Source organism: Varanus komodoensis, unplaced genomic scaffold (assembly GCF_004798865.1).
Source record: "Varanus komodoensis strain SLA01 unplaced genomic scaffold, ASM479886v1 scaffold31, whole genome shotgun sequence".
NCBI lineage: Eukaryota > Metazoa > Chordata > Lepidosauria > Squamata > Varanidae > Varanus > Varanus komodoensis.
In genome coordinates, this window is record NW_025335780.1 from 230,210 (window position 1) to 255,638 (window position 25,429).

General features: G+C 49.9%; 1 protein-coding gene across 2 annotated transcripts; it reads left to right on the top strand.

The window, feature by feature from the left end:
- ATP7A (ATPase copper transporting alpha) lies at positions 1 to 25,300 on the top strand. Of its 2 annotated transcripts, XM_044437726.1 has the most exons (23): positions 1 to 182; positions 2,189 to 2,329; positions 4,332 to 4,818; positions 6,528 to 7,262; positions 7,602 to 7,826; positions 8,627 to 8,790; positions 9,176 to 9,337; positions 9,764 to 9,840; positions 10,145 to 10,370; positions 10,975 to 11,208; positions 11,974 to 12,065; positions 12,604 to 12,731; positions 12,836 to 12,990; positions 13,738 to 13,872; positions 14,386 to 14,580; positions 14,741 to 14,923; positions 16,757 to 16,970; positions 18,047 to 18,193; positions 18,412 to 18,554; positions 18,867 to 19,070; positions 19,703 to 19,820; positions 20,288 to 20,390; positions 21,605 to 25,300. In XM_044437726.1, the coding sequence occupies exons 2-23, from the start codon at positions 2,210 to 2,212 to the stop codon at positions 21,879 to 21,881; spliced, it is 4,524 nt and encodes a 1,507-aa protein (XP_044293661.1). In that variant the 5' UTR covers positions 1 to 182; positions 2,189 to 2,209; the 3' UTR covers positions 21,882 to 25,300. The 2 variants fall into 2 exon arrangements, with proteins under 2 accessions (XP_044293661.1, XP_044293662.1); XM_044437727.1 differs by lacking the exon at positions 2,189 to 2,329.
- The last annotated feature ends 129 nt before the right edge of the window (positions 25,301 to 25,429 follow it).

The following is a 25,429-nucleotide window of genomic DNA, read 5'->3' on the forward strand; positions in this document are numbered from 1 at the left end:
GCGGTTCGAATCAGGTGTTCTCCCTCTTTTTCCCAACAGCCCTTCTCCACGGACTTCTTCAGAATGGCTCGGTCCAGACTTCTCGCGGAGAAAGTGTCCCATGAAGAGAGAGCCACACGTTTTCCCTCTGCCAGATTTGTCAGCATGTGAATGTGTTCTGATGTCTCTGTGTTGTTATAAAGGTAATATTTACCGTGTGGCTGAGCTGAAAATGGCACTCGTGGTTGTATGCAAAACAGGCATAACTTTTTGTAGGATTGTCTCAGATGGTTAGCACATTTTTACACTGATTCTCCAAACCCTATGCATTTGTAAATTTAGAAAGTGAGAGGGTGTTTGGCATCAGGTTCTGCTTATGAGCCTACCGAGGGCAACTGGCCACTTTGTGGATAGCTTTTTTCCCAGTTCAGAGACAATGCTCTTTGGATTAGAGGAGAATTAATCTTAGTGTAAAAGCAAAGATGTTTCTCATTAGCAGAACTTGCATGCATGTTGATATGCTGTTGAAAGGACTCTTGCAGTGGTTTAATTTGTAGCATTTCTCTCTGTTTAATGTGTTCATGATCAGGGTTTGATTTTTATGAATTCCTTGTACATTTAATTTCACGTAAGTTACGCTGAGTGATTATATATAAGGATGGGTTCAATATAAGGATCAGTTCTAAATTTGCTTAAGCACTTTGCTTTACTTTAACCATGCATTACTAATATAGAGATTTCTGTTACTTTATGAAAATAAAATAAATTATATATAACTTGGTTTGCTCATGAAATTATCTTTAAAAATATTTAAAAGTAAATCTGATTAATTCATGATTAGTGTCTGAATAAACTGAACTTTCAAATTAAATATGCCAAATACGATAATTTTATGAGCAAGCAGCTTATACATAATAAATGTTGGGAACTTCATCAAGAACCCTAACCCTACGCCTATAGAAAATCCATAGGGATGCATTTGCGGAAGACTGACAAAAATAATAAGACAAATGTACGCAGGTGCATCCTTTCTAGGGCTGAAAAATATGGGCCCGGGTGCATTTTCGAAGCTCTGAAAAATAAAGTGGCCAATGAAGCATGGTAATGAGGCCAGCAGTGGCAGATGGGTTCTGCTGTGAAGGACACCGAGGTTCCTTCTGGAGGACGCAGAGGGAGAACACGCTGGCGCTGGGGTCTCTGCGCCATGCAGCTTATTTGCAGGGTGGCTTAGAGCATTAGATGAGCCCTTGTGCAACTGAGTCTGTCTTCGGTGATTTAAAGAGGTAATTCGACACTTGCTCTTCGTACCATTACGATTTAATTGAGCGTAGTGCTTTTTGTCAGTTTTGACTCTCTGTGCACTGAATTGGTTGTCACAACGGTCCCATGAAAAAGGAGCCTTGTATACGAAAATGCACTGAGGCCACCCAGCCGGACTTTCTCTTTCTATTACTTTGGTTTATTTACACCTGCTCTTTAACTGCAGCTGTGCATTTTCTCTCAGTGTCTGTGTTAGCACTCAACGCAATCATCTTTTCTCAAACTGTTGGGTGACAAACAGATTTGTGCACCGTGAAGGTGAAGTTCTAAAAACGGCCTTATTCTGTAGGTGTTTCTATTTAGGATTTTGTTTTATTTTTAAAGAGAAGAGACCCTTCTTGGGAAAAGCTGCATTCAGAGGTCTGTTTAGTGGTGAGCTGAGATGGGGCCTTTTTCGGGACGTCCCCAGCCCTGTGGAAGTCCCTTCCATGGGATGCTCAGTTCTCTCTCTCTCTCTCTTTGCTGTCCTTCTGACAGTAGGCAAAGGCCATTTCATTCAAGAAGAGCTTTGTGCTATGAGTGGATCTGCTGAACTGGGTTCTGTTTACATTCTGAATCATTTGTTCCCCCCTGTAATTGTTACGTTTCTTATACTTAATATTTTGTTTGCTTGTTTTAATCAATTTTAATGGGGTAATCTGCCTTGAGTACCATTTCTTAGTAGAAATGTGGTATACAATCAAATAAATAAAAGAGGATGGGGTGAGAAAAGAAAGCCAGAAAGATCGCAACACACAGGTCATTATTTAGATATCAGTCACTAAACTTCATTAAGTGATGTTTACGTGTCTCAAGTTCCTTCCTTCCTCTAGGCCATCTTTTGCTTGAGAATGAATGCCTCTCTTAAAAGTTCTTTGTTTCTGTCATAATTTTTCTACATCATTTCCAGGAACGTGAAGCTATAAACAGAATGGATCCAGCATCAGGAGTCAGATCAGTTGTAGTTTGCGTGGAGGGAATGACATGCAATTCATGTGTGCAGACTATTGAGCAGCATATTGGAAAATTAAACGGGGTTCTCTGCGTTAGAGTAAGTAATTTTGCATGTTGTGGTCTGCCTGCCCGGGGGCTGTGTTGAGCGTGCCAGGGGTTGGCGGGGGGGGGGGGCGGGGGGGACTTTCTGCCCACTTCCTGGGTTCTTAGACCTCTTAGGGAAAAAGGCACTTGTTTAATGCCATTTCAGAAAGCCTGCATTTTGCTTATCTTGCACCTAATTGCAGATAAATCAATCAATGTTAGCCTAGCCAAAGGCAGACCAGAGAAGCTATGATCCTTAAAGAGGTTACGTTTCGGTAATTAGGTTGCACCTGGTAGCTTCCTGGTAGTGTTTTGCCTAAGGAAAATATAAAATTCGAAGTTAATGTAATGGGCTTTTGAATGGCAACAGATTGCCCTTTCAAAGACTGAAATGGTGAGGGAAGAATCAGCCAGTTGAAAGCAAATCAGATTTCAGAAGTTCGTCCCATCTTTCCTGGTAAGTCGGTGAGTTAGCAATGCTGCAGTGCTGAAGGATTGGATACAAAGGTTTGCTGCTTATCTGCAGTGTGCTCCTTACTCTGTGTCTTCTTGGGCTGCCTCCCACCCCTGTGTAAAACAGCGGTGTTTGCTTTTGGCTCCTCCGATTTCTTCTCCCAGCTTGATCTCGATTTCCCTTTCCTGCGATCAGAGAATCATAGAGTAACAGAGCTGGAAGGGGCCAGAAGGCCATCAGGTCCCCCCTGCTCAGTGCAGGACTCCCAGTTAACCCATCCCTCCCAGATGGCTCCCCGTTGCACTTTGAATGCCACTGGTGTGGGAGAGCCCACCTCCTCCCCAGGCTCCATTGTCAACTGCTCTTGCAGTTTTTCCTGATATCTGGCCAGAACGTTGCTTCCTGTAATTTGAGCCTGTTATTCTGTGTCCTCCAATGTGGGTGATCGAAAAGAGACCCTGGCCTTCCTCTTTGGGGCAGCTTTTCAAGTACTTAAAGAGAGCTATCATATCAGCCCTCAGTCTTCTCTTCTCAAGGCTAAACATGCCCCATTCTTTCAATCTACCTTCATAAGGCATTTTTCCAGGCCCTAAATTATCCTTGTTACCCTCCTCTGAATGTTTTCCAGCCTGTCTGCATCTTTCTTACACTATGGTGCCGAGAACTGGGCACAGGACTCCGGATGAGGCCCAGCCAGTGCTGAGTAAAGAGGAACTAGTACGTGTGATTTGGAAGTGGTGCTTGTATTAATGCAGCCCAAAATAGCATTTGCCTTTTTTTGTGGCCACATCATATTTTTGACTCCTATTCAGCTTGGGTTCTACAGTGATTTCAAGTTGTTGCATAGTAGAGTCAGGGATCCCCCATCTTGTCACTGTGCATTTGGTTTCTTTTTTCTACGTGCAAAAGTCAAAAGGCAGTTTCTAAATCAAAAGCACTGTCTTGTCTCCTCTTGAAAATGCCTGGTTCTTCATCAGTTGCCTATACTTTATTAAAATATCAGGTATATTTATGCATGTAACTCAATTGTTTCCTTCCTAGCTGGGAGTTTCATGTTTATTTCTGCTTTATTCTTGCATAAGAATGTATCTGCAAATGCTTCTGAAAAGCTGGTGTTTCCAGATTTGCTTTCTACTTAAAGTGTTAATTTGTAGCTGAGTCGTCTGGATTAACTAGCTATTTTGATTTCTGTGTATAAATGTTTGAGATTAGTATCTTTGCTGTCAGGGCTGTACAAGGATTGTTACGTATCCCGGAGATACTCTGGGAAGGGTTGTGTGAGAAATTTATACTGTAATATTGTTTTTGGGATTTGGAAATAATCTGGCTGTTTTTATTGAGGCTCATGTTGTAGCCAGGCATCTTGTTTTACAGCTAAATCTGAGTTAATTTGTGGTTTCATAGGTACAGTCTCGCACATCCTTCTCAAATGACTAGATCGCCTTGCAAGGTGTCACTGGAATGAGGCAAAGCTGCCTGATGTGTTAATGCTGCCTTAATAATGTTTTAATCCTGGTTTGGCTACATTGCCTGATCCGTGCTTTTCTTCTTTCCGTGTAAGGCTTCCCTGGAGGGTAACAATGCAGCCATAATTTACAACCCCAAAGAACAAACTCCAGAGTCACTACGGGAAGCGATAGACGACATGGGCTTCGGTGCTGCTCTCGCTGATGCTAATCCGCAGCTGGTTTTCCCGGACACCATTTCTCTTGCATTTCCTGGGCAATCAGCCTTACCAGATGAGCAGATCCGTACTCATCTGCTCAAGGCCAGGGGCATCCTGGACGTGAAAATCTCCTCGGACAGAAAATCCCTCGTTGTCTCATTTGTCTCTTCTATTATAAATAGCAAACAGATCAGCCAAATAGTACTGGAATTAAGTTCCGATAATGCAAAACAGGAGAAAAACCCAGCGATGCTTGAAGAACCGACCTTATCTCAAATAAGCGATGTCGTGAGGATGAAAATAGAGGGCATGACGTGCCATTCCTGCACTAGTACCATTGAAGGAAAGATTGGCAAACTGCAAGGCGTCACACGAATCAAAGGTGATGGAAAGGGCCTGTGGCGGCCGGGTCCTGACCCTGCAGGTTTTTCTGTCTGCATGCATCTTCCCATCCATTCTGCAGCACTGCAGTTTCTGCTGGAACGAAGCCACAGACTCTCGCGTACCTGCTCTCCCACCTTCCCTGTGCTGACTTCTAGTTCCTAAGCTCCCATGTGGCTTTAGTAGAGAATTGGGTGCATGGACGCTGTCCTGTAATTAATCATTCCCACTAATAGCAAAGTATTAGTTTGGAAACAAAACGGAGCTATTCAGAATTGAGCATACCCTGAAGTCTACTCGAGAATGAAAGAAAACAAATATGTAAAAAGCCACGATTGCACCTGAATTTCCCAGAGATACCAAATGCTGAAGAAAGTCAGGTCGATTGCGGGTGGTCACTGCGGGGACAGGCTAAATAAACCAGGCCAAGGAAACTGTTCCAAAGGATCAGTGTCAGAGCCAAACAAGAGGATGGTGTTGTTCATGCACTTAGTCATTTCTCAGTTACTACTTTTAGTCGCACAATTATAAACTGTGTGAGCAGCCCCGTGTCTTGCGTGACCTTGGATGAGAGCAGTGGAGGCGTGGCATGTTTAAGGACTCAGTTGAAGGCAGAAAAGGGAAAATAGGAGGCGTGGCTAGAGGGCGACTTGACCTTCCCACATTCCCAACAGCTTATAGTAAATCCGGGAAGGGGGAATTGGAATGATGCTTCTCCCCTGCACTATATACGACTCTTAAAAGAGGGACAAGGAGAAAAGGAGATCCCCTGCTCTCCTCCTCTCTTTCCAGTCTCCGTGAGAGCTACAGAAAGGTGCAGTTTTGGGACCGGCAGTTCTCTCAGCAGCACAATGGGGGAAGGCTTAGGTGCGCCCCCTTCTGAAGCACCCAGGCCTCCAGGCCACTGCAGGTCCCCAGGACTGGGTTGCTGGGCCCTGGACAGAAGCGCTTCCCCGAAGCCATGGGGACAGGCTGCAGGGCGGCGTTGCAGGCCCTCCCTCTGGTCACTGGGGCACCGCAGAAGCCGCGTTTCACCCGGCCCTCTTCCTCTTCATGCTGTCGCGTTCTGACCTGACCGAGGCAGAGAACCAAAGAGGAGGCTCTGCAGCAAAGTAGCTTGATGCCCAGACCGGCACACTTTCTGCCAGAATGGCGCTACGTAAGCCTTCTCGGGATGGCAGTTATGTCCCACCCTGCCAGGGAGGGGGCTTCCCGGAAAGTTCCTCCCACTCAGAAGTCCCACCCCAGGTGTGGGACTGATTGCTGTTGCAGACTCTCGCAGCCTTCTTTGTGTGGCCCAGAAGTGGTATCCTGCCTTCCACAGGTGGCTAGGAAGGAACGCTTCCGGGGTCTGCTGCTAGGGGCACCATGCTGGTGCACTCTTGCTCAGTCCGGTGTGCAGTTAGTCCTGCGCGCAAAGCAGAAGTGAGCAGAGTCGCCTTTCTGAAAGAGACACGTGAGCACAGCTCCTTTCTGCAAGCTCAGCTGATCTGCTGCATGAAGGAAATGAGTGTTTCCACTTGTTTTGGGCTGTCTGTAGAACCAGGAGCGCCCCTTGGTAGTCGCGGTGAGTCCTGGAAGGGCACTGGCAGTATTAGATACTGCCTGTAGTTCTTCTGGGCCACCAACATGGAGACAGAAGCTGCCAGTAGGATGTTAAGTGGAAAACCCTGAGAGCAACAGACTGACACTTCCCCGTTTACCTCCTAGTCTCCCTGGACAATCAAGAAGCCGTGGTCGTGTACCAGCCTCACGTCATCACATCAGAGGAAATAAGAAACCAAATAGAAGCTGCAGGGTTTACTGCGTGCATAAAGAAGGCACCTAAGCCCCTGAAGCTTGGTGCTATTGATGTAGAGCGACTGAAGAGCGCCCAGGCCGAATGCTCGGAAGGAGCCCTGCGTGAAAATCCGGAGCACACACTCTCCCTAAGGACCATCAGATTCCGGGTTGACGGCATGCACTGCAATTCATGCGTCTTCAACATCCAGAACAGCATATCAGCACTCCCCTCAGTGTCTGGCGTAGTGGTTTCCTTAGAGGAAAAATCCGCCACTGTTACGTACCATCCCAGCCTGATCAGCGCCAGTGCACTCAGAAGGGCCATCGAGGCTGTGTCCCCGGAGACCTTCAGGGTCAGCCCTTTTGATGGACCTGCCGGCGCCGAGCCTTCGAGCCCCACGTCTCCGGCGGCGTCTCCGAAGGCTGCGAGCAGCCCCATGCACCATCCCTTGGTGTGCGTGACGGTGATCCATATAGAGGGGATGACGTGCAGTTCTTGTGTGCAGTCCGTTGAGGGGGCGTTGTCCCAGAAGCCGGGCGTGAGGTCGGTGTGCGTGTCCCTTCAGAACCACACCGGGACCGTAGAGTACGATCCCGTGCAGACCTCTCCAGACGACCTGAAAAACGCCGTCGAGGACGTGGGCTTTGAGGCGTCCTTAACAGGTAGTGCCCACTGCCCCCCCCCCCGGTGTTTTCTGCATTAACCTGAAAGGACAAGCCTGATGACTTCTTTGGGGGCCCGTCTTCTGTGGAAGACGCAGTGCAGATGCGTGGGGAAATTATTGCCTTGAGGTTGATTCTGAGAGGCAGCTTTACATATGAGAACTCAGTGGTGGCCAAGAATTGTGTTGAGCAGCCCCGACAGGAGGAACATCTCCTGTCCACTCAGATGTTCTTTTTCGATGAAGAACGGGGCATCCTAGAGGTGTTTGGTCCTCGGGCTGCCGGGACTGTGGGAGTCAGGCAGTTCGCTACAACTCTGTGATTCTTTTCCGTTTCCAGTACCACCAGACACAGATCCTGTGGTCCTCATAACTCAGCCCTCGCAGGAAAGACTGGGGAGAGCGCAGGATGATAAACGCTCCCAGACGGAAACCCGCTGCAGCATGTCGCCGGTTCGCAATAAGCAGGAGATAAAGGAACCGCTGAAGTGCTACATCCAAGTCAGCGGCATGACATGTGCTTCCTGTGTGGCAAATATTGAGAGGAATCTGAAGAGAGAAGACGGTGAGCAGGACTTAGTCAGTTTGCTGCAAACATTGCTGTGATGCTTTGCTGGCGGGTGCCGGAGCCTGGCTAACTGGGGCATCTTTGACCAGAGCAAGGGGATGGCTGGGCTGGGGTGGGCGGATGGGAGAAGATTGAGCATTTCTTGATCTCGTCTTCAGAGAGCGCCTCGGCCTTGAGTGGCCGTCTGCCTTGCCTGGGGCATGTGCCTTCCATTTCTTCTGTGATTAATGATTAATGTCGAAGTAAGAGCAACCCAGAATTTATAGTTTTTACAAGAACTATTATTAAATTGCTGACCGATTACTCCTAAGTAATTACTGGCTATGCTCTTCAAACCCCTGAAAGAAAAAGAGGGAAAAAAAGAAAAGAAATAGAAAAGAGAAAGAGAAAAGCTGAACCACATTTGATTGGTTAAATTATCTGTCATATTCATATTTGTAGAAATGCTGTTTAATATGAAGTTATTAAAACTTTGTTAGAGCTAATTATATATTCAAGGAAGCGGTTATTAATTGCTAGTTATTTAGCTAGTATGTATTTGATTATTTATCCAATATTTATATCTTCCTTTGCTACACAATTTCCAAAGTAGTCTTTACTTCTGTTCTGTTTGGAGTCAAGTCCATTTATCTGAAATGGTTCCTTGGGAGGTTGGAAGTCATGCCGAAGGTGTCCTAGTTACACCACTTTGGGCTAATTTCTGAGTAAGAGAAATGTGATGGGCTCAGCCAAATCGCTCCAGTGCTTGTTACACAGAGGATTTCTTCATTGTTACAGTCCTGGCCTTGTCTTTCCAGGAATTTACACCGTTCTTGTCACCTTGATGGCTGGGAAGGCGGAAGTGAGGTACAACCCTTCCATCATCCAGCCGCCGGCTATTGCAGAATCGATCCGAGATCTGGGATTTGGTGCTACAGTTCTGGAGAATTATGATGAAGGAGATGGCATCTTGGAGCTTGTTGTAAGCAGGTTATTTGCATAATTAGCCCTATTTGCAGGCATTTATTTAGAGAGCTTATTATAGAGATAGCACCACTGAGAGAAGTGACTGGGCAGGAATGTTGCAGTGCAGGTGAGTAACTCTGATGCCAGAAACGTTCAGGTTTACAAGGGTGTTTCCATGGTTAGGGGCTGAGGAAGCTCCACGTGCAGCTAAGTGACAGAAAGGGGGCTTATTAAAAGCTTGGAGGGCCCGCTTTTCGTGGCATGGGAGTCTGCTAACAGGAACTGCTTCCGTGGGATAGGGTGGCTCTCAGAGAGTCCTCTTGTCCGGGAGAACTCCTCTTTCTGTCAGCCCATTCTCTGCTTGTATGATTTCTGACGCAGGCACACTTTGTTCGTAACAGGTGAGAGGAATGACGTGTGCCTCGTGCGTCCATAAAATAGAATCCACGCTCATGAAAACAGCAGGCGTCCTGTACAGCTCCGTGGCACTCGCCACCAACAAGGCACACATTAAATACGATCGGGAGATCGTTGGTCCACGAGACATCATACAGGTCGTGGAGGTGAGTGGATGTGCAGTTACGCAAGCCTCTAGAGCCAGAGGTGGTGAGTGCCCCAGGCGCGAAGGTGGCCTGCGTAGTCAGCCGGGGATGCGGGTGGTAAAGGCGCCAGGACTAAGGCAAGAGTGATCTTGGTGTTCACTCTCCTGAGTCGATTTTGGCCTGGTCTTGGCCGTTTGCATTGCAGCTGTCTGTGCATGCGCATGGAATACAAAGTCTTGGTTTTAGGTAGTAGTAGTAATAAGAAGCCGCGTCAACAGATAATACATGGATGTATACTATGGTACTGCATCATTTCCTTAAAGCATACTACAGAGTTGCAAAGGCTTCTAGGACAAATGTTTGTCATTGCATCTGTCTCGCTAGTTTCAGAATAGGATGCATTGCACAGCACTGCATGCTAAAAGAATTCTGCCTCTTTCTTTATAGAATTTAGGGTTTAACGCTTCACTGGTGAAGAAAGATAGATCTGCCAGTCACTTAGATCACAGACAGGAGATAAGGCAGTAAGTATTTTTGCGTTCATGCCCAAATCCTGTTCAGAAGGCTCTGATTACTCCCGAAGGGTTTTTTGCACTGTGCTTTCCGGAGGTGAAAACCTCTCTGCAAACAGAGAGTTGCATTTTTGTCGTCTCCAGCAGTTGGCTTTTGCTTCTGGGCTTCTTCCATGCAGCCCACTGAATGTTTCTCGCCACCCATGGTGCCAACGACAGGAATTTTGCTCCACGTGCTGTGTATCACTCTAGTTTTGCCTAATTTCCTGTGTTGTGACAGCATTTTCAACGGTATTCTCTTCTCTTCTGATTTAAGGTGGAAGCGGTCCTTTCTTGTTAGCCTGTTCTTCTGCGTTCCTGTGATGGGGCTGATGATCTATATGATGGTGATGGAGAGCCACATGTCAGCCATGCACAAGGCAGCAAACCTGACGAGCGAAGAGATGGAGGCATTTCACTCGTCCATGTTCCTGGAGCGCCAGATCTTTCCTGGGTTGTCCGTTATGAATTTGCTCTCCTTTGTTTTGTGTGTCCCTGTGCAGGCAAGTAGACATACGTGAAATGTTAGCGGGGTGGTATTTACGCTTCATGTCGACATTCCTTAGAGTGAATTCTGTGGATTAAGGATCGAGCTCAGCCTAATCCTGTTGGAACTACTCAGGACTTCAGTGCGTGTGTGTTTGGCCTAAAATGCAGTATTCATTTGCATTGCAATAATGCAGAATTAAGTTGTTAGAAGGTCTCATTTCAGTACAACATCCTGTGGTGATTTTATTCGTGGATCTAGCTTTTATATTGTCCTCCAAACCAAGTCCCACTCCAGAGCCAAAAAAAGCTAGAGTAATGATCCGTGTTACTTTTAACGTTTGCATCATGGTGGAAGGATAGAAATAGGCTCCACACTCTGGCAGCTGTGTGTATTTCTGCCCTCGAGAACTTTGCTTATTCAGAACTACCTCTGTTCCCTTGAGGCTGCACTATGAAGGATTTTCTAGCTCGTTGACTGAATGTGAACCCACTGCCTGAACCTAGCGGAGAAAAAGCTCAGAGATGTGCAGTAGCTTGTTCTTTCAAATGGTTCTGTGTCTTTCCGGCTTACCTGTGATCAGGTATGAGATACCATGCTGGCTTCTGCTTTCCTTACAGTTAGTCGGAGGCTGGTATTTCTATATTCAGGCGTACAAAGCACTGAAACACAAGACAGCCAACATGGACGTGCTGATTGTGCTGGCCACCAGCATTGCGTTTGTCTACTCCTCTGTGGTGCTGCTGGTTGCGATGGCCGAGAGGGCGAGGGTCAATCCCGTGACCTTCTTTGACACGCCTCCCATGCTGTTCGTCTTCATTGCGCTGGGGCGATGGCTGGAGCACGTGGCCAAGGTAACCCTGAAAGGGCCGCCTGTGTTTTGGGGCGCGGGTGAGAGGAGTGGGAAGGAGATTCTAGATGAGTCGCCAGTGAAGTCTGAGAGACACTCTTGGTGCCTCGAGGTGCAGCTCTCAGTTACCAGTGAGAATTTGGAGGAAAAGTCAGGCAGGCCACTCCAGAGATCAAGAAAGTGTTTCGAAAGCACTGCTTGGAAAGCCAGTGCTGGAAACGTTTGCCCACACTCGTCTTCATGCCAACTTGAGACGCGAAGGTGGTGGGGTTACGGGGTTTGCATGGCGCATTAGCCCGCGGGGGCTGCGGAGAAGCCTCAGGAAGCCACGGCTCCTTCCAGGGTGTGCTGGATCCTCCCTGGATCCAGACAACGTGGCCCGTGGGAGGGCGAGTGAGATGCGGAAGAAGCCGTCCCCGTGCGGCTCTGGCCAAGCGGCTCCCCACCACGCGCACCGGGGCACCTGCGGGGAAGTGCCGGGCGGCTCCCAGCAGCTTCTTCCCACGCCCTGCTCTGGGTTCAAGGAGGAGGGGTGGAAGTGGCGGGGAGGGGCCCACTCCTGTGCCGGAATGGTGTCCCCTGCACTTGGGTAGGATTGCCAGTGAGGTGGCCCCGTTGCGTGGACCTGCCTCGCGTGTTGCCGGAAAGTGTGGGCTGCTTGTAATGGGCGTTTCTTAGAAGCAGGCCTCGTGTGGCACGTGACCTTGTGGCTCGCGATCCCCGTTTGCAGTGCTTCGCATGCAACACTTGCGCCTCCGTGTCTTTGCAGGGCAAAACATCAGAAGCCCTGGCGAAGCTGATTTCGCTGCAAGCGACCGAAGCGACCGTTGTCACTCTGGGCCCGGACAACATCCTGCTGAGGTGAGGCTTGTTGTGTGGCTTTAACTAAACGACGGAAGGGCGGCCTTCGCGTCCGTCAGCCCTCTGTGCTCGTAGATTCCCACGTGCTGCTCATTTCTGTACTGCACGGACAACTCCTGCTGTGGGTTGCTGCCCGCAGTGGGTCGTTGAGTCACGGGAGCCCAGATCGTTTCCCCTCGGGTGGCTTGTCCGCGGGCAACAAGATACACTGAGAGCCCATGGGATGCTTAAGGGTCACCGCGCCCGTGATGGATGGCTCTGTTGCTTGAACCCGGACAACCGGTCCTGTCGTGGGAACGAGCAATTGGCTGCAGAGGGGAGAGGGGGATCCTTGTGTGAAGGGCGTGTGAATGCCCCGAACACGCTTTTCCTGTGCCAAGGTCCCCAGGCCGCTGGTTTCCATTGAGGATAATGATGGAGCCAAAGGTGCTTGCTAAGGAGAGGTTCGGAGGAGGAGAGTCCAGTGTGGTGCAGGAGGCCACAGGCCAGAGCTTCGCGCAGCTCACGCCCCTCTCTTGACTGTTTCCGTTCTCTGCAGTGAAGAGCAAGTTGATGTGGAACTGGTGCAGCGGGGGGACATCGTCAAAGTGGTCCCAGGGGGCAAGTTTCCCGTGGATGGCCGTGTCATTGAAGGGCACTCCATGGTGGACGAATCGCTCATCACAGGCAAGCGGGTTTCTTTCATGCTTCCCCGGGGCCGTCTGCGTGGTCCCAAGGCAGCTGCCTCAGAACTGCCCCTTTCATATCCCGCCGGCCGCCTGTCTTCCCAGGTGAATCCATGCCTGTGACCAAGAAGCCTGGTGCCACCGTCATGGCCGGCTCCATCAACCAGAACGGATCCCTGCTGATCTCCGCCACCCACGTGGGGTCGGACACCACGCTCTCCCAGATCGTCAAGCTTGTGGAGGAGGCACAGACCTCAAAGGCAGGGTCACCAGTCCTAACAATGGGGTGGGCGAGGGCTTCGCCTCGTTTCGCTGGCCATCTTTCGGCTCAGATTTGTGGCTGCCTCCAGTGCTGGGTCAAACTGGCCTTTGGGAAGGAATTGGTTTAAGGTGCCTAATCCTCTGTGTCTCCTCCTCTCTTCCTGGCCAATAGCACGCCAGCAGCACGGCAACCCAGTCTGGGTATGCCAAATACCGTTCAGGCAAGACTTCCCCAACCCGACCGTATGTCATCAGTGTTGGGAGCATATTTCAGGGCTTCCCACCTCTTTAGGTTGGTGGCCTATCTAGGATTTTGAGGGCATGATGAATGGAAGCAGCAGGGCAGGAGGTGGTCTTGGCCGTTCATAAAATAAATGGCTGCCACGCTGGACAAAGCGCCATGCGACATTCGTCTCCCAGGGGGCTGGCTGGGGAGACCAAAGCAAGAGTAGCTTGGCCAAGAGCAAGGCAGAAGTGGATCCGGCGCGCCAGGCGACGCTCTGGAGCTCAAAGTACAGGCGGTGATCAAGGGCACCCTTTTCCTTTTTCCCATTAGGAAAAAACATGCTAAGGTGAAGACACGTTGACGCATGGGAGGCAGGGGTGGTCTGCGAGCCCTGGGGTCTCCAACATGGCGGGGCTGGCTTTATTTCCTGATAATTGCAAATATATGGGCGATGCACGTTCGCCCAAAACCCTCCAGTGCAGCCTGACAGAACTGACTGTTTTCTTGTTCCCCACTTTAGGCTCCAATTCAGCAGTTTGCTGACAAACTCAGTGGCTACTTCGTGCCTTTCATTGTTGGTGTTTCTGTGGTGACACTCTTTGCCTGGGTGGTGATCGGGTTCCTCCATTTTGAAATTGTGGAAACCTATTTTCCGGTAAGTCTTCTGAACTCGGTTTGCCCCATAAGGCCGTGCTGTTGCGGCGGTGTCTTGACACGCGCCAGCGAGCCGCCTTGAGTGCGCTGCTCTCCAGGAGCGAGATTTCCACACGTGGCAGATAATGGCTGGGCAGAGTAAGGGGAACTTGGCTGGCGCTTTTCCTCCATTTGCTTGCTCTGCTCTTTGTATTCCCTACCGGGGCTTCCGCTGCATTACCAATGGCTAGAAGGCTTGTGGCTTATCCAGGCAGAAGCGGCCTTACTGCTGAACTTTCGTTCTGATTTTCATCCAGTTCTTACACATGTGGCATGCATGATCCTCTCCTTTATGTCTGTAAAGTGGCCCATCTTTCGGTGTGCAACTTTCAAGCCTGTGGGGGCACGTGCCGAAATGATCCGCCTACGCATGACTTCCCATTGCGTCCGAGCTGAGCTGAACTTGTGGCGCGGCCCCTCCAGTCTTTGGAAAGAGCCTCTGATCAGACCTGAGCTGCTTTTGCTTTGCCGACAGGGATACAGCAGAAGCATCTCCAAGGCCGAAGTGGTCATCCGCTTTGCCTTCCAAGCCTCCATTACAGTTCTGTGCATTGCGTGTCCTTGCTCGCTGGGATTAGCCACCCCGACTGCTGTGATGGTGGGCACTGGCGTCGGAGCGCAGAACGGCATCCTGGTCAAAGGCGGGGAACCTCTGGAGATGGCTCACAAGGTGCGAAATCTGCCTTTCCTGTTTGGCCGGGCTGCAGAGGCCAAAGGATGGAGATTTATCGAGGAACAAGCAAGCCTCGTCTTCATCCAGAGCCTGCAGCGGCCTGTTCTTCTCCCTGCTGCAGAAGAGCGTTGCTTCTCACGTGTGTGTCTGCTCGCAGGTCAAAGTCGTGGTGTTTGACAAGACGGGGACCATCACTCACGGAACGCCGGTGGTGGTGCTGGCGAAGGCTCTGGTTGACAGCAGCCGGATGCCACGCAACAAGATTCTGGCGCTGGCGGGGACGGCGGAGAGCAACAGCGAGCACCCCCTGGGAACTGCGATCACGAAATACTGCAAAAAGGTAGCGGAGTCGGTGTCGGGCGCTCTTCAGGCCGGGGCTGGAACGAGAGGAAGCCCTTAGCCAAGGGCCGCAGTCACTGTGCTGAGCTTTCTGTATCGTGCGGCTGTTGCGTGAGGTTGCGATTCAGGGGTGTGCTTGCATCCTCTTCCCTGCAAGTAGGTTTTCCCAGGAAGTTTTATGAGGATGAGCTGACAGACTGAACGCCTCACCTTTCTGCCAAAAATGGTGCTCGGAGCAGCCAACAGTCACGGACTTTCAGAGGAATTCTGGGCTGTGTTCAGGGTTTCCACCGGCATCGCTCTTGCTGCTGCCCTCCCGCTTCAGCACTCCCGGCTCCCTGGGAAGCCCGAGCTCTGCTGGCGTCACTAAGCAGGAGAGCATGTGAGACGCGATCGTGCAGCCACTGCTCCGTCCTCAAAGTCAGCTGGAGCGTCAACAGATTCACTGGCCGAGGGGACAGGGAAATATCCAAGAGCCCATCAGGAAACCATCCCGTTCCATCAGCCTCCTCGGTGAACCATCTGGAGTGGTCCCGTGATGAGGCCCAGAGCCCCAGCGAGTCAAAACTCCACTCGATAGCAGCAAAAGAGCTGTAGAAAGTTCCTTCAGCTCGGATCACCCAAGGCAGAAACCCAGATCCAAAGATTCCCCTGGCTTGGATGCCCTGGTTTTCCTGAACCAAGATGGAGGCCAGTGTAATCTCCCAGTCAAAGTGACTTTATCAACATTTGGACAAATTAAATGGCGGGACAAGTTAGATACTTTAATTCGCTAACATGTGTATTTCCCCCAATAAATCTTTATTGAGGTCAAAGGTTCTGTGGGAAGAATTGGCAGAGATATTGACCCTTTGACGTTCCGTTGCTCGAAGCGGTCTGTGATTATTATGCTCGTGCTTGTGCTGGCCCAGGGCCAGGGCCAAATGAAAGCACTTTCGGTCTGGACTGCAGCAATGCCTTTCCACATGATTGCTTTTCACGGGACAAAATAGTGAGTGAACAAGGAGAGAGGGTAGTCAAGCGAATGCCCAATTCCAGGCTGATGGGCCATCGGGGCAGGTGGTGGGAAAGCACCGCTGTGCATCTTGCAGTTCCTATCAGCTGATCTGGGAGTGTCGTAGGCTACGTCTTTTGCTGGCCAATAATAGACCGACCTGGGAGCATAAAGAGCGGTTAGCTTGGAGCAGACCAGGGCTCATCCGGTCGCCTGTTCACACGGTGGCCCAGCAGCCGCCCACAGGCAGAACAGGACTGCAGCCTATGTTCCACAGCCGCCAGTGCACTCAGGCACCCGGCCTGCGATACCAGAGGGAGCATCTGCCCACGGGGACCAATAGCCAGTGACAGCTTCCTCCGGGAGTTTGTCCAGCCTCCTTTCAAAATGCTCCCAAATTGATGGCCATCCTAACATCCTGTGGAAATGATTCCATGGTTTTTGGATATTCTCAGTGAGAACAATCCTTCCTCAACTGTGCTGCGCCCCCCGCCAGCTTGGCTTCATGCGTGATGCCACGTTCCAGTGTCGGGAGAGAGAGCATGCCTTTCTGGGCTGCTTTGTCCACACCATGCAAAACTGACCAGAAAGTGGTCCATCTTCGTACAACTCCATTGCGCTCCTTTCTTATGGGAACACCCCTAAGTGGGTGATGTTAACGCCAATCTACTCCTGCCGGCCACTCAGTTCAGGACTTCCAATGATTCTTACCTTTTAGGACTATGCCAAGACTTTGTTAGGGCCACGAGGTTCTACTTAGGGCAGCTTGATTGCAGCCCATGTCTGGGTCCCTTCCTTAAGTTCCCTGACCACTTACCTGATTCTTTTCCTTCCGTTTAGGAACTGGACACAGACACCCTTGGCAAGTGTACGGATTTTCAGGTAGTCCCCGGCTGTGGCATCAGTTGTAAAGTCTCAAATATCGAAGGCCTTCTGTACAGCAGGGAAGAGAGCACTGACGACAACAACGTCAAAAATGCAGCCCTTGTGAGCGTTGATGAGCGGAACGAGGACCTGATCCAGCCTGCCCTGATCATTGGCGAGCAGTTGCCAAGTGAGTAAAGATGCGCTTGTAGGATGTTTACCGTACCAAGCAGAACCTGGGCTCTGTCCTGTGTGTTGCCAGAATAGAGCAAGCGCTTCTTTCCGCTCAAGCGGTGCTTGGTGGGCACAAGGCAGGCAAGCCATTCTATTATCTAGGCAAACTCCTAAATGCCTAAAGAAGGAGCCAGGTGTATTCTGTATTCTCATAGGGGTCTCATATACTGTTACTTCACAGTGTATCACAGGGAACCTTCTGCGACTCACAGAACAGGGTTGTGGCATCTTCCCTGCTCCCTTAAAGCCAGCTTCTGACCGGGAACGTCAAGTCATGTCATCGGTACACATGTACCTCTCCCTCCCTTTTCCGTTCCTCCGTACAGGACTGGCAGTTGCTTGGGCTTTTAAAGCTAGGATTTCTCGGGTTCTGAAGGAACGAGAAACTGCGAGGACTGGAAGCTCGCAGTTCTTCTGCAGGTGGGGGCAGAGAAGGAGCAAGAGGAATGAACACGCCCGGGCCTTTTCCACCACGCGAAACCATAGCAGAGTGTCCAGGTCGGGCTTCTGGCTGGCTGGCTCCTCACCTCAGGCCATTCGGCGAATGGGGCGGCATAGAAATGTTTTAATAAATAAATAAATAAAAATCTGCTAGCCTCCTTCTCTACCACCTGTGCCAACCTCTCCAAGTAAATGCTTGCATAGAGTGCTGCAATTCTGTGGCTCGTGCCTAGGAACCTAGCCATGTCACACAGCAGATTGGGAGGGGCTTGTCTCTGGATGCCCCCCCCCCCGGCACCTTGCATGTGGACAACTCACTTGTCAAGTCAAGCGCCAGACTGAAACACGCTCAAGCAGGTGGTTGTGCCCCACCCGTAACTCAGAGCAGGAGAGTCCAGCAAGTGCCGCAACACGACCGTTCTGCTTGTGGAGTGCGCACACCTCCGCATAACCCCGGGGATTTTGCCACAGGCCTGCAGCTCTTTGGCACTGCTGCCCTGAGCCAGGGTCCCATGAACCGTCTCCGTGAGCGGGGCACTTGCTGCCCAGTAGGTCCTTTCTCGGATACCGACCACACTGTGTTCCTTTCAGCCACGTGGGGTTCTCCGAAGTATTCTGTTCTCATTGGAAACCGGGAGTGGATGTCTAGAAATGGCCTCCTCATCAGAAGCGACGTTGACAGTGCCATGATCGAGCAGGAGCGGCGAGGTCGCACGGCCGTCCTCGTGGCTGTGGACGGTAAGCCTGGTGATTGATCGGGGCGAGGGGGTGAATTCTGTGCATTTCTCTGCCTCTTTGATTTGATGCATGCCACGAGAGAGAGCAGTAGGGATGGGAGGAAGAGGGGGAGAGGGAGTGAAGGAACGGGAAGAGGAAAAGCAAGGGGAAAGACGCTCTCTGCCGCCCAAGAAGCTGATCTGCAGATTAAAGGAAGCCTGTTTGTGATCTCTCTGTAGGAGAACTTTGTGCCTTGGTGGCTATCGCTGATACTGTGAAACCGGAAGCGGAACTGGCTGTCCGCACTTTAAAGGCGATGGGTTTGGAGGTGGTTCTGATGACTGGTGACAACAGCAAAACAGCCCGCTCCATCGCCTCTCAGGTGAGCTGCTCGACTCCTCGGGTTAGCCTGCCTAGCTGCCTCACTTCTCTGAGGGCTGGAGCGTCATCTTCCGACTTTCAGGACGCGGCAGAATTGCTTGTCACGCTCACTCAGCCCTTCAGCGGGTCTCAAATACTGCCTCGGTGCTCGGCCCGGAAGCCTTTGGCTGTGGGAGGGATATCTCTGGAAATGAGGCTCACGCAGTTCTCTGACTTGAATAGCCTTGGCCTGTTTACCTGTTGCAACTGCATTAGGGCCCTTGGCTCTCCTGATAAACTCCTGATAGAGTTTGGATATTGGTCTTTTCTCCAGGTTGGCATCACTAAAGTGTTTGCTGAAGTGCTTCCCTCGCACAAGGTGGCCAAAGTCAAGCGGCTGCAGGAGGAGGGGAAGCGGGTGGCCATGGTGGGGGACGGCATCAACGACTCCCCCGCCCTCGCCATGGCCAATGTCGGCATTGCTATTGGCACCGGCACCGACGTGGCGATCGAGGCAGCCGACATCGTGCTGATCCGGGTAGGTGAGGGGCTTGAGCCGGAAGCCCTGTGTGGGCGGGCGATGCGGTGGTTTCCCCTGTGCTGGTCCTGCTGCTTTTTTGTTTAAAAATGACGAGGAAAAAGTGGCTGGGAAGGATGAACTGTTTCCTTGGCATTCCAAAGGGAGGAGCAGGGACTGATGCCTGCCTGCCTGTGTGAAAAAGCCAGATCAGCCAGGGTGGATCCGGATTTTATCTGTATTATGTTTTATTTTATTTATGTAAGCCGTCCAGAGGCTATGCGATGGGACGGCATACAAATGCTATCAATCAATCAATCAATCAATCAGTCAATCATTCTGCATGAGGCATACAAATGCTCTAAATGCATGCATGCATGCATGCATGCATGCATGCATGCATACATACATACTGCATGAGGACAGGGAGGGGCTCGGCCGCCCAGCCTCTTCCGCCCGTCTCTTTCTCAGGCGACAGCTTCTTGGCTAGTGGTGTTTTATGAGAGAGAATTGACAGGGCTTTAAACATTCCCGCTTCACTGATACCACTTGAAATGTTTGTTTCGCCATATTAAGACTTGATAAGCAACTGTGCAACATGAGCTGTTACTGTGTTCCCAGTGCAATTGCTCTTGTAAATAATTATTTGGCAGGACGATTTGCTGGACGTGGTGGCAAGTATAGATTTATCGCGGAAAACTGTGAAAAGGATCCGAATCAACTTTGTCTTCGCGCTCATTTACAATCTCATTGGCGTTCCTGTAGCTGCCGGTACGTAACTTTTGTTGGTTACGCCAATGTGCATAATTCTGGATATTTTCTTCCATTAAATATTATTTATGAGGAGGCATCCTTCGGAAGGAATTTGTGTGAGAGAACTTAAAGTTGTAATCAATATCAACATGTTGCAAAGGAAGAGAAGCATTAAGAGCTGCAACTCATCCCAGTTATTTACACTTTTCCTCAAGCATTCTTGGGTAGAAGAAAGAAAAGATTTCTCAGTTAAGCAGCAAAATGGAGCAGATTTGGTTTCCCCAACTGTGCCTCAAAATTACATAGCTGACTTCAGCTAAGTTGGTCTCTGGTAGCCCCTAAATCTTTCCCATCTTGTACTTTGGTTTCACTTTCCCTTCTGCTTTTTCCCCCCTACGGTCATTCAAGGAATGTGCATTCACCAGTGTGTCTATGAGACTGAAGTTTGGCTTTCCTTTGCGTTATTTCAAATTCCTTCCTTTTAGGCGTCTTCCTTCCGATCGGGTTGGTTCTGCAGCCTTGGATGGGCTCCGCGGCAATGGCGGCCTCTTCCGTGTCCGTTGTCTTGTCTTCTCTGCTACTGAAACTGTAAGTATGGCATATTCGGCACTTCATGCGCTCTTCCTGCTGACACCGTGCTTGGCTTCCCGTCACCGGATTTCAGGAAGGGCCTTCGGATTCCCAAGGGGAGCGGCAGCCACCTGAGCTTTGCCCTCTGGAAATCCAGGGCAGGGTTTGCCGCGCCCACACTTCCTCAAAGAGTCCTGAACGGTTTCCTAGCGGTCAGCAGTGAAGCGGCCAAAACCCTCCATCCATGCCATCGATTTCCCTTTTTCTCTTCTCTTTTCTGCTCACTTCCCTTTTATGTTGGCGTTTTTATGGAGCGTGTGCTTTGTGCAGAGCCTTAGCTGGTGTTATTATTGCAAATTGAACTTGTGGGGCCAATCGCTGGCTGAATCATGGCCAAACTGGGGTTGGAACGCAGCTTTCAGTCCACAGTTCAGAAAGAGCGGCTGCTGGACTGTCCATGGGTCTTGCTTGTCTGGTTTGTTGTCGTCGTCGTCGTTCTGCCGCGTTTTCTCTCAGGAGCTGAAAGAAACTTGATTGTCTAGTCAGGAATTCCTGCCCTCCTCCCCGTCTCCCTTCCTCTCAAAAGAGGCCATCGGAGGGCTGGGAATCTCTCCCTTTAGCCCAGTCTGCAAATAATTTTCATGATGGGAGGTGCTTTGACCAGGTGCGGGGACTTCTGCAGCTAACCAGGGGAGATGCTCCGAAATGTGGCAGGGCTTGGTATGAAGTACGGAGGAGAACGAGGCAGGGCTTGTGAGAACAGCCCTGAGTGCAGGTGTCCTGGGAGTGCTCGCTTGCAGCAGCTTGGAGAAAATCCCATCGGTGTGCGCCTTCGGCTCCCTCGTTTAGTCCTTGCAATGCACACTTACTTCAAACTGGGACTGCCATTTAGTTAAAAAGCATACTCCTGTTGATTCTGGATTGATGGTTTTATTGAATGTGCATATTAGCAGCAAAAAGAAGCAAGACTGCTGTTGCCTGTTGCGTATGTCCTCTTAGAAGATGCTCTCTCTCTCAGGGAAAAGCAGAAACGCCTCTTTAGAGATGGCTTTGCCAACTCTATTTTTTATAAGAACTTGTGGTGCGGCCAATTTTTATTCTTCTTTAAGTCTGTTTCCCAGTTCACTGGAGTACATTTTAGTTGACTTCAACACTAAGCATCCATTTATTACATGCCAGAGCTCTGCTTTGAGCTGGTAACAGAACTGGTATTCGTTTTTCCCTTCCTGTAGTTACAAGAAGCCTACTTGTGAGAAATACGAACGCCGCACCCACAGCCAGCTGAGGCAGAAAAGCCCTTCAGAAATCAGCGTCCACATAGGAATCGATGACCCTGGGCCAGGATCCCCGAAACTGAGCCTGATGGATCGGATTGTGAATTACAGCCGAGCCTCCATAAATTCCCTCTTCTCCGACAGACGGTCCCTCAGTAGCATCGTTCTCAGCGAGCCTGACAAGCACTCACTTCTGGTGGGGGACACCCGGGAGGAGGACGACTCGGCTGTCTGAAGGGCCGCTCTGGACGGCCTCGCTTCAGGCTGCCCCACGCACTGATCCCTTCTGGGGGCTGGCGCGGTTGCACTTGGAGCACTCGAGCTTAATGGCTCCGTTGAAGAGGGCTGGTTTCTCAACGCAGGCTGAAGGTTTCTGCACTGTTTTTGCCAGTATTAGCAAGCCAAAGTACATCAGAGAGAGCGAGAGTGCGCACGTGCCCTGGAAGCCAAGCGCTGAGCTGTAGTGATGGGGGACGCCTCCAGTCCTTTCCTGTGGGGTCCCCAGAATAGTTGAAGAGTATCCTTGGAGTCATGCAAGGGAGCCCCTGGCATATTGCTTCTAGGCCATTTCCTGGCACGTTGAGTGATGCAGGCCAGCTAGCTGCAAGACGTTTTTCTTTTGTAAAACAGATGTGCCTTATGCTTAACATCCGTGCTTTCTCTCCTCCGTCCTCCTCTGCGTACAGCAAGAGGTCCCTCAGAAAACACAGCTAGACCTAGGTTTTTCCTGCGTCAGAGAAGAGAGGCCTAATTCCCATTTGCGTTCTCTTCCTCCTCCATGTAGACCTACAGATCAGCGCATGCTGCGAGGGCTGTCCAGGCAGGGGCCACGTGCTCGGGGGATCTGTTCCAGGTTCAGCCCTGGTGGTTTTTTGTCCCTTGCAAAGACTCGCCTGCTGTGCCAGGAGCAGTAATGCTGTCGTAGGTGAAGCCACTCTCTCTGCTGGTGGAAGTTTCCACTGTCTGGCTTGGGATAGTATTTCTTTTCACTGAATCACAGAGCACAGTACTGGTTAGGCTGTGAGCTTTTAAAATGAAATCGCTTTCCAAGGGAAGAAAATTAGTCCTTGGCATACCTGCATTTCTTACCATACATGCAGATTAACCAGTGCTAAATTTTCTTTGCTGCAGAAACAGCCTAGTCAATCTGTTAGACCTGTTGCTTGAGGAAGGATCTCTCTCTCCTGCAGTGTCACTGGCAGGCAGAGAGACCTCAAGCCAAAGGGGCCGAACGGCTAGTTTTGTGGTTCCCCCGAGGCCTGGTCTTAGCTGGAGTTCGCCCCCTCTTTTAGTGAACAACTCAATTTTATCCTGTCCTTTTGGAAAACGAAATGCCTTCTAAACAAAACTATGCATACCAAGCAAATCCATGCCTTGGATGCTGCAATGCTTCTCAGAATACAGCTTGAAAAACAGAGTTGGCTTCACAGTAGCAATGGGAGAACTTGTTGATACACATTTCCTATCATGACACACAGTTTTTCCATGAATCACAAACATTTTATAATCAGGATAGAATGTAAGGGTTGTTTTTTTTTTTTTAAGAAAACGTTCTCCCATGTTTCGTTTCTATAAAAAAAGCAGACCAGTTGGGTCTCCATTTCGCTGCCCTGCCTTTGAACTACCCCAGGAAACAGTTTACACAATTCATGCTGAAAATATTTGAGACAGACTCAGGGGCTCGTATGGGTTTGGTTGTTTCAGTTTGCACACTTCACCTGTTCGTTGGAATTGCAGTGCCACCAGCAGGACCAGCTTCGCTCCGAAATGTTTTGCGTTGCGATGGCCTGCAGAGAATCCCGCCTGCACTTGAACTAGTAAATGCAGCAATTCTCCATGTCGCAGTCGACGGATTATGTGCTTACGGTGGATCAAATTATGGTAAAAACAGCCAGTTTTGCACTTTCCTAAAAGATTTTTGTGATGTATTTATTTTGAAGAGAGGTTCCAGTTTACAGGATGTGGCCTGTCACGTTACCCGTTGATGCGAATGTGACCCAGGCAGGCACAGTCCTGGTCTGGACCTCCTGGGGGCTGTGGGACTTTTTTCTGTCTAAATACACAGGACTGACACTGCAATGTGCTTCATTTCAGTCGGCTAATGAGAATAACGTGGTGTGGAAACGGAAACAAACTGCATCATTATGAATTGAATTCATAAATGTGTATCTATTGCAGAAAATCCTTTCTCCCCCATGTGCCACCCCTGCCATCCCTCTGCCAAGTAGATGTGATTTGCTGACTCTTGATACCCTGTGAATTATATTTTATACTCAGCTTTAATTTGAAGAACCAAAATGGCTTTTCTGTCTTGAATGTACAGCGCTTACGAAGTGTGAACACTCTCCTGTAAACTGGTTTGCTTTGTGTCTTGAGCAGTTCATTATCAAGAGTTTTAAGTTAATATCGTTTAATAAGTTAAAATGGCTTTAAAATCTCCAGAAAAACTATGCATTACATTGGATTGTATTTATTTTTTCCATTCCCCCAGTTAGATTCATGTAAGACTTCTGTTTTCCAGATTGTTTAAACTATCAAAGCCAAAATGTATGTGCAGAGGTTTGTACAACTTCGGGTCGAAGCATTGAAAGGCTGCTTCGGGGGCTGGTGGCTCCCAGCACTGCTATTTCCAGCCTCTGGGCATCCTGCTGGGAATGCGTGATGGTTGAGCCGGAAGGAAGTCCATCCAGCCGGGGCCGGGGACCCCGCGGCCTTCCGGATGGCGCTGGAACTCCGAGTCCGTGCCTGCTGGCTGTTGGCCAGGTTGAGATGGACGCAGGAGCTCCCCATTCCGGATTGAGGCCGGAGTGTCCCCACTCCAGGCCGCTAAGGAAAGCAAGGCGAGGGTGCTTCTGCAGCCCGTCGTGTGGCCTCATTTTGCATCTCTAACCCCCAGGCTGAGGTTGCCTGTTTTGCAGACCGGGTGAGGGTCTAGGACCCCTTGCGCAGCTCGCGGGCTGCTTCAGGACTGTGCAAGGGTTGCTCCGTCCTCGCGCAACCCACACTTGCCTTCGCGGGTGTCACGCCTGGTCACAGGTTTAGTAACTTGACGAGCCACAGGGTGTCCCCTGAGCCCTCTCTGTGTCTGCATCCATAACTGGACTGTTGGTTCAGGCTTGCATAAGGTTTTCCTGTTGTCTTTAGGGAAAGAAGAGAATAGGCATTTAAATCAGTTGGAGCCAAGGATCCTCCAGCTTGGACTTCCGAAGCCCCCTCACAGCTGCCCGACGTGTTGCAGGGCAAAAATCCGCTACAGCCAAGTCTGGCTTGTTGGCTTGTTGTTGTGCTGCTCACATGCCCACTTCAGGTTTCCGAGGCCTTCCAAATGTTTTGTCTGAGCCCACAGAACAGATTTGCCAGGTCAGGGGAATCGTTCTTCCCTGCCTCCCGTAAGAAACCATTTCATTTTTAAAGAAGCGAGAAACGTTTCATCACTGTGAGCTTCTGGCTTTTAAGAATGCGTTTCTCTAGTCTGACAAGCAGAATGTTCAGCCATATGGATTCTCTCCTAATTTGTTTTCACGACACTGTGCAATATTAGTTTCTAATACAAAACATTTTGCAAGTGCTGGATATAGTTTTACTCAAGGATGTGCCTTCAGCTCTATAAATGTTATCGTATCTTATTAAATTATTGATTCTTACCAATCGGCACACATGCCAGTTCAGTTTCATCATTTCTGATCGGAAGGGATCTTAGCTCGCTTAGGGTTTTTTTGGCACTATTCAAAAGAAATTCTTGTATTCCTGCTCTCCTGTAGCAATCGTGCATCACCTCAGTGC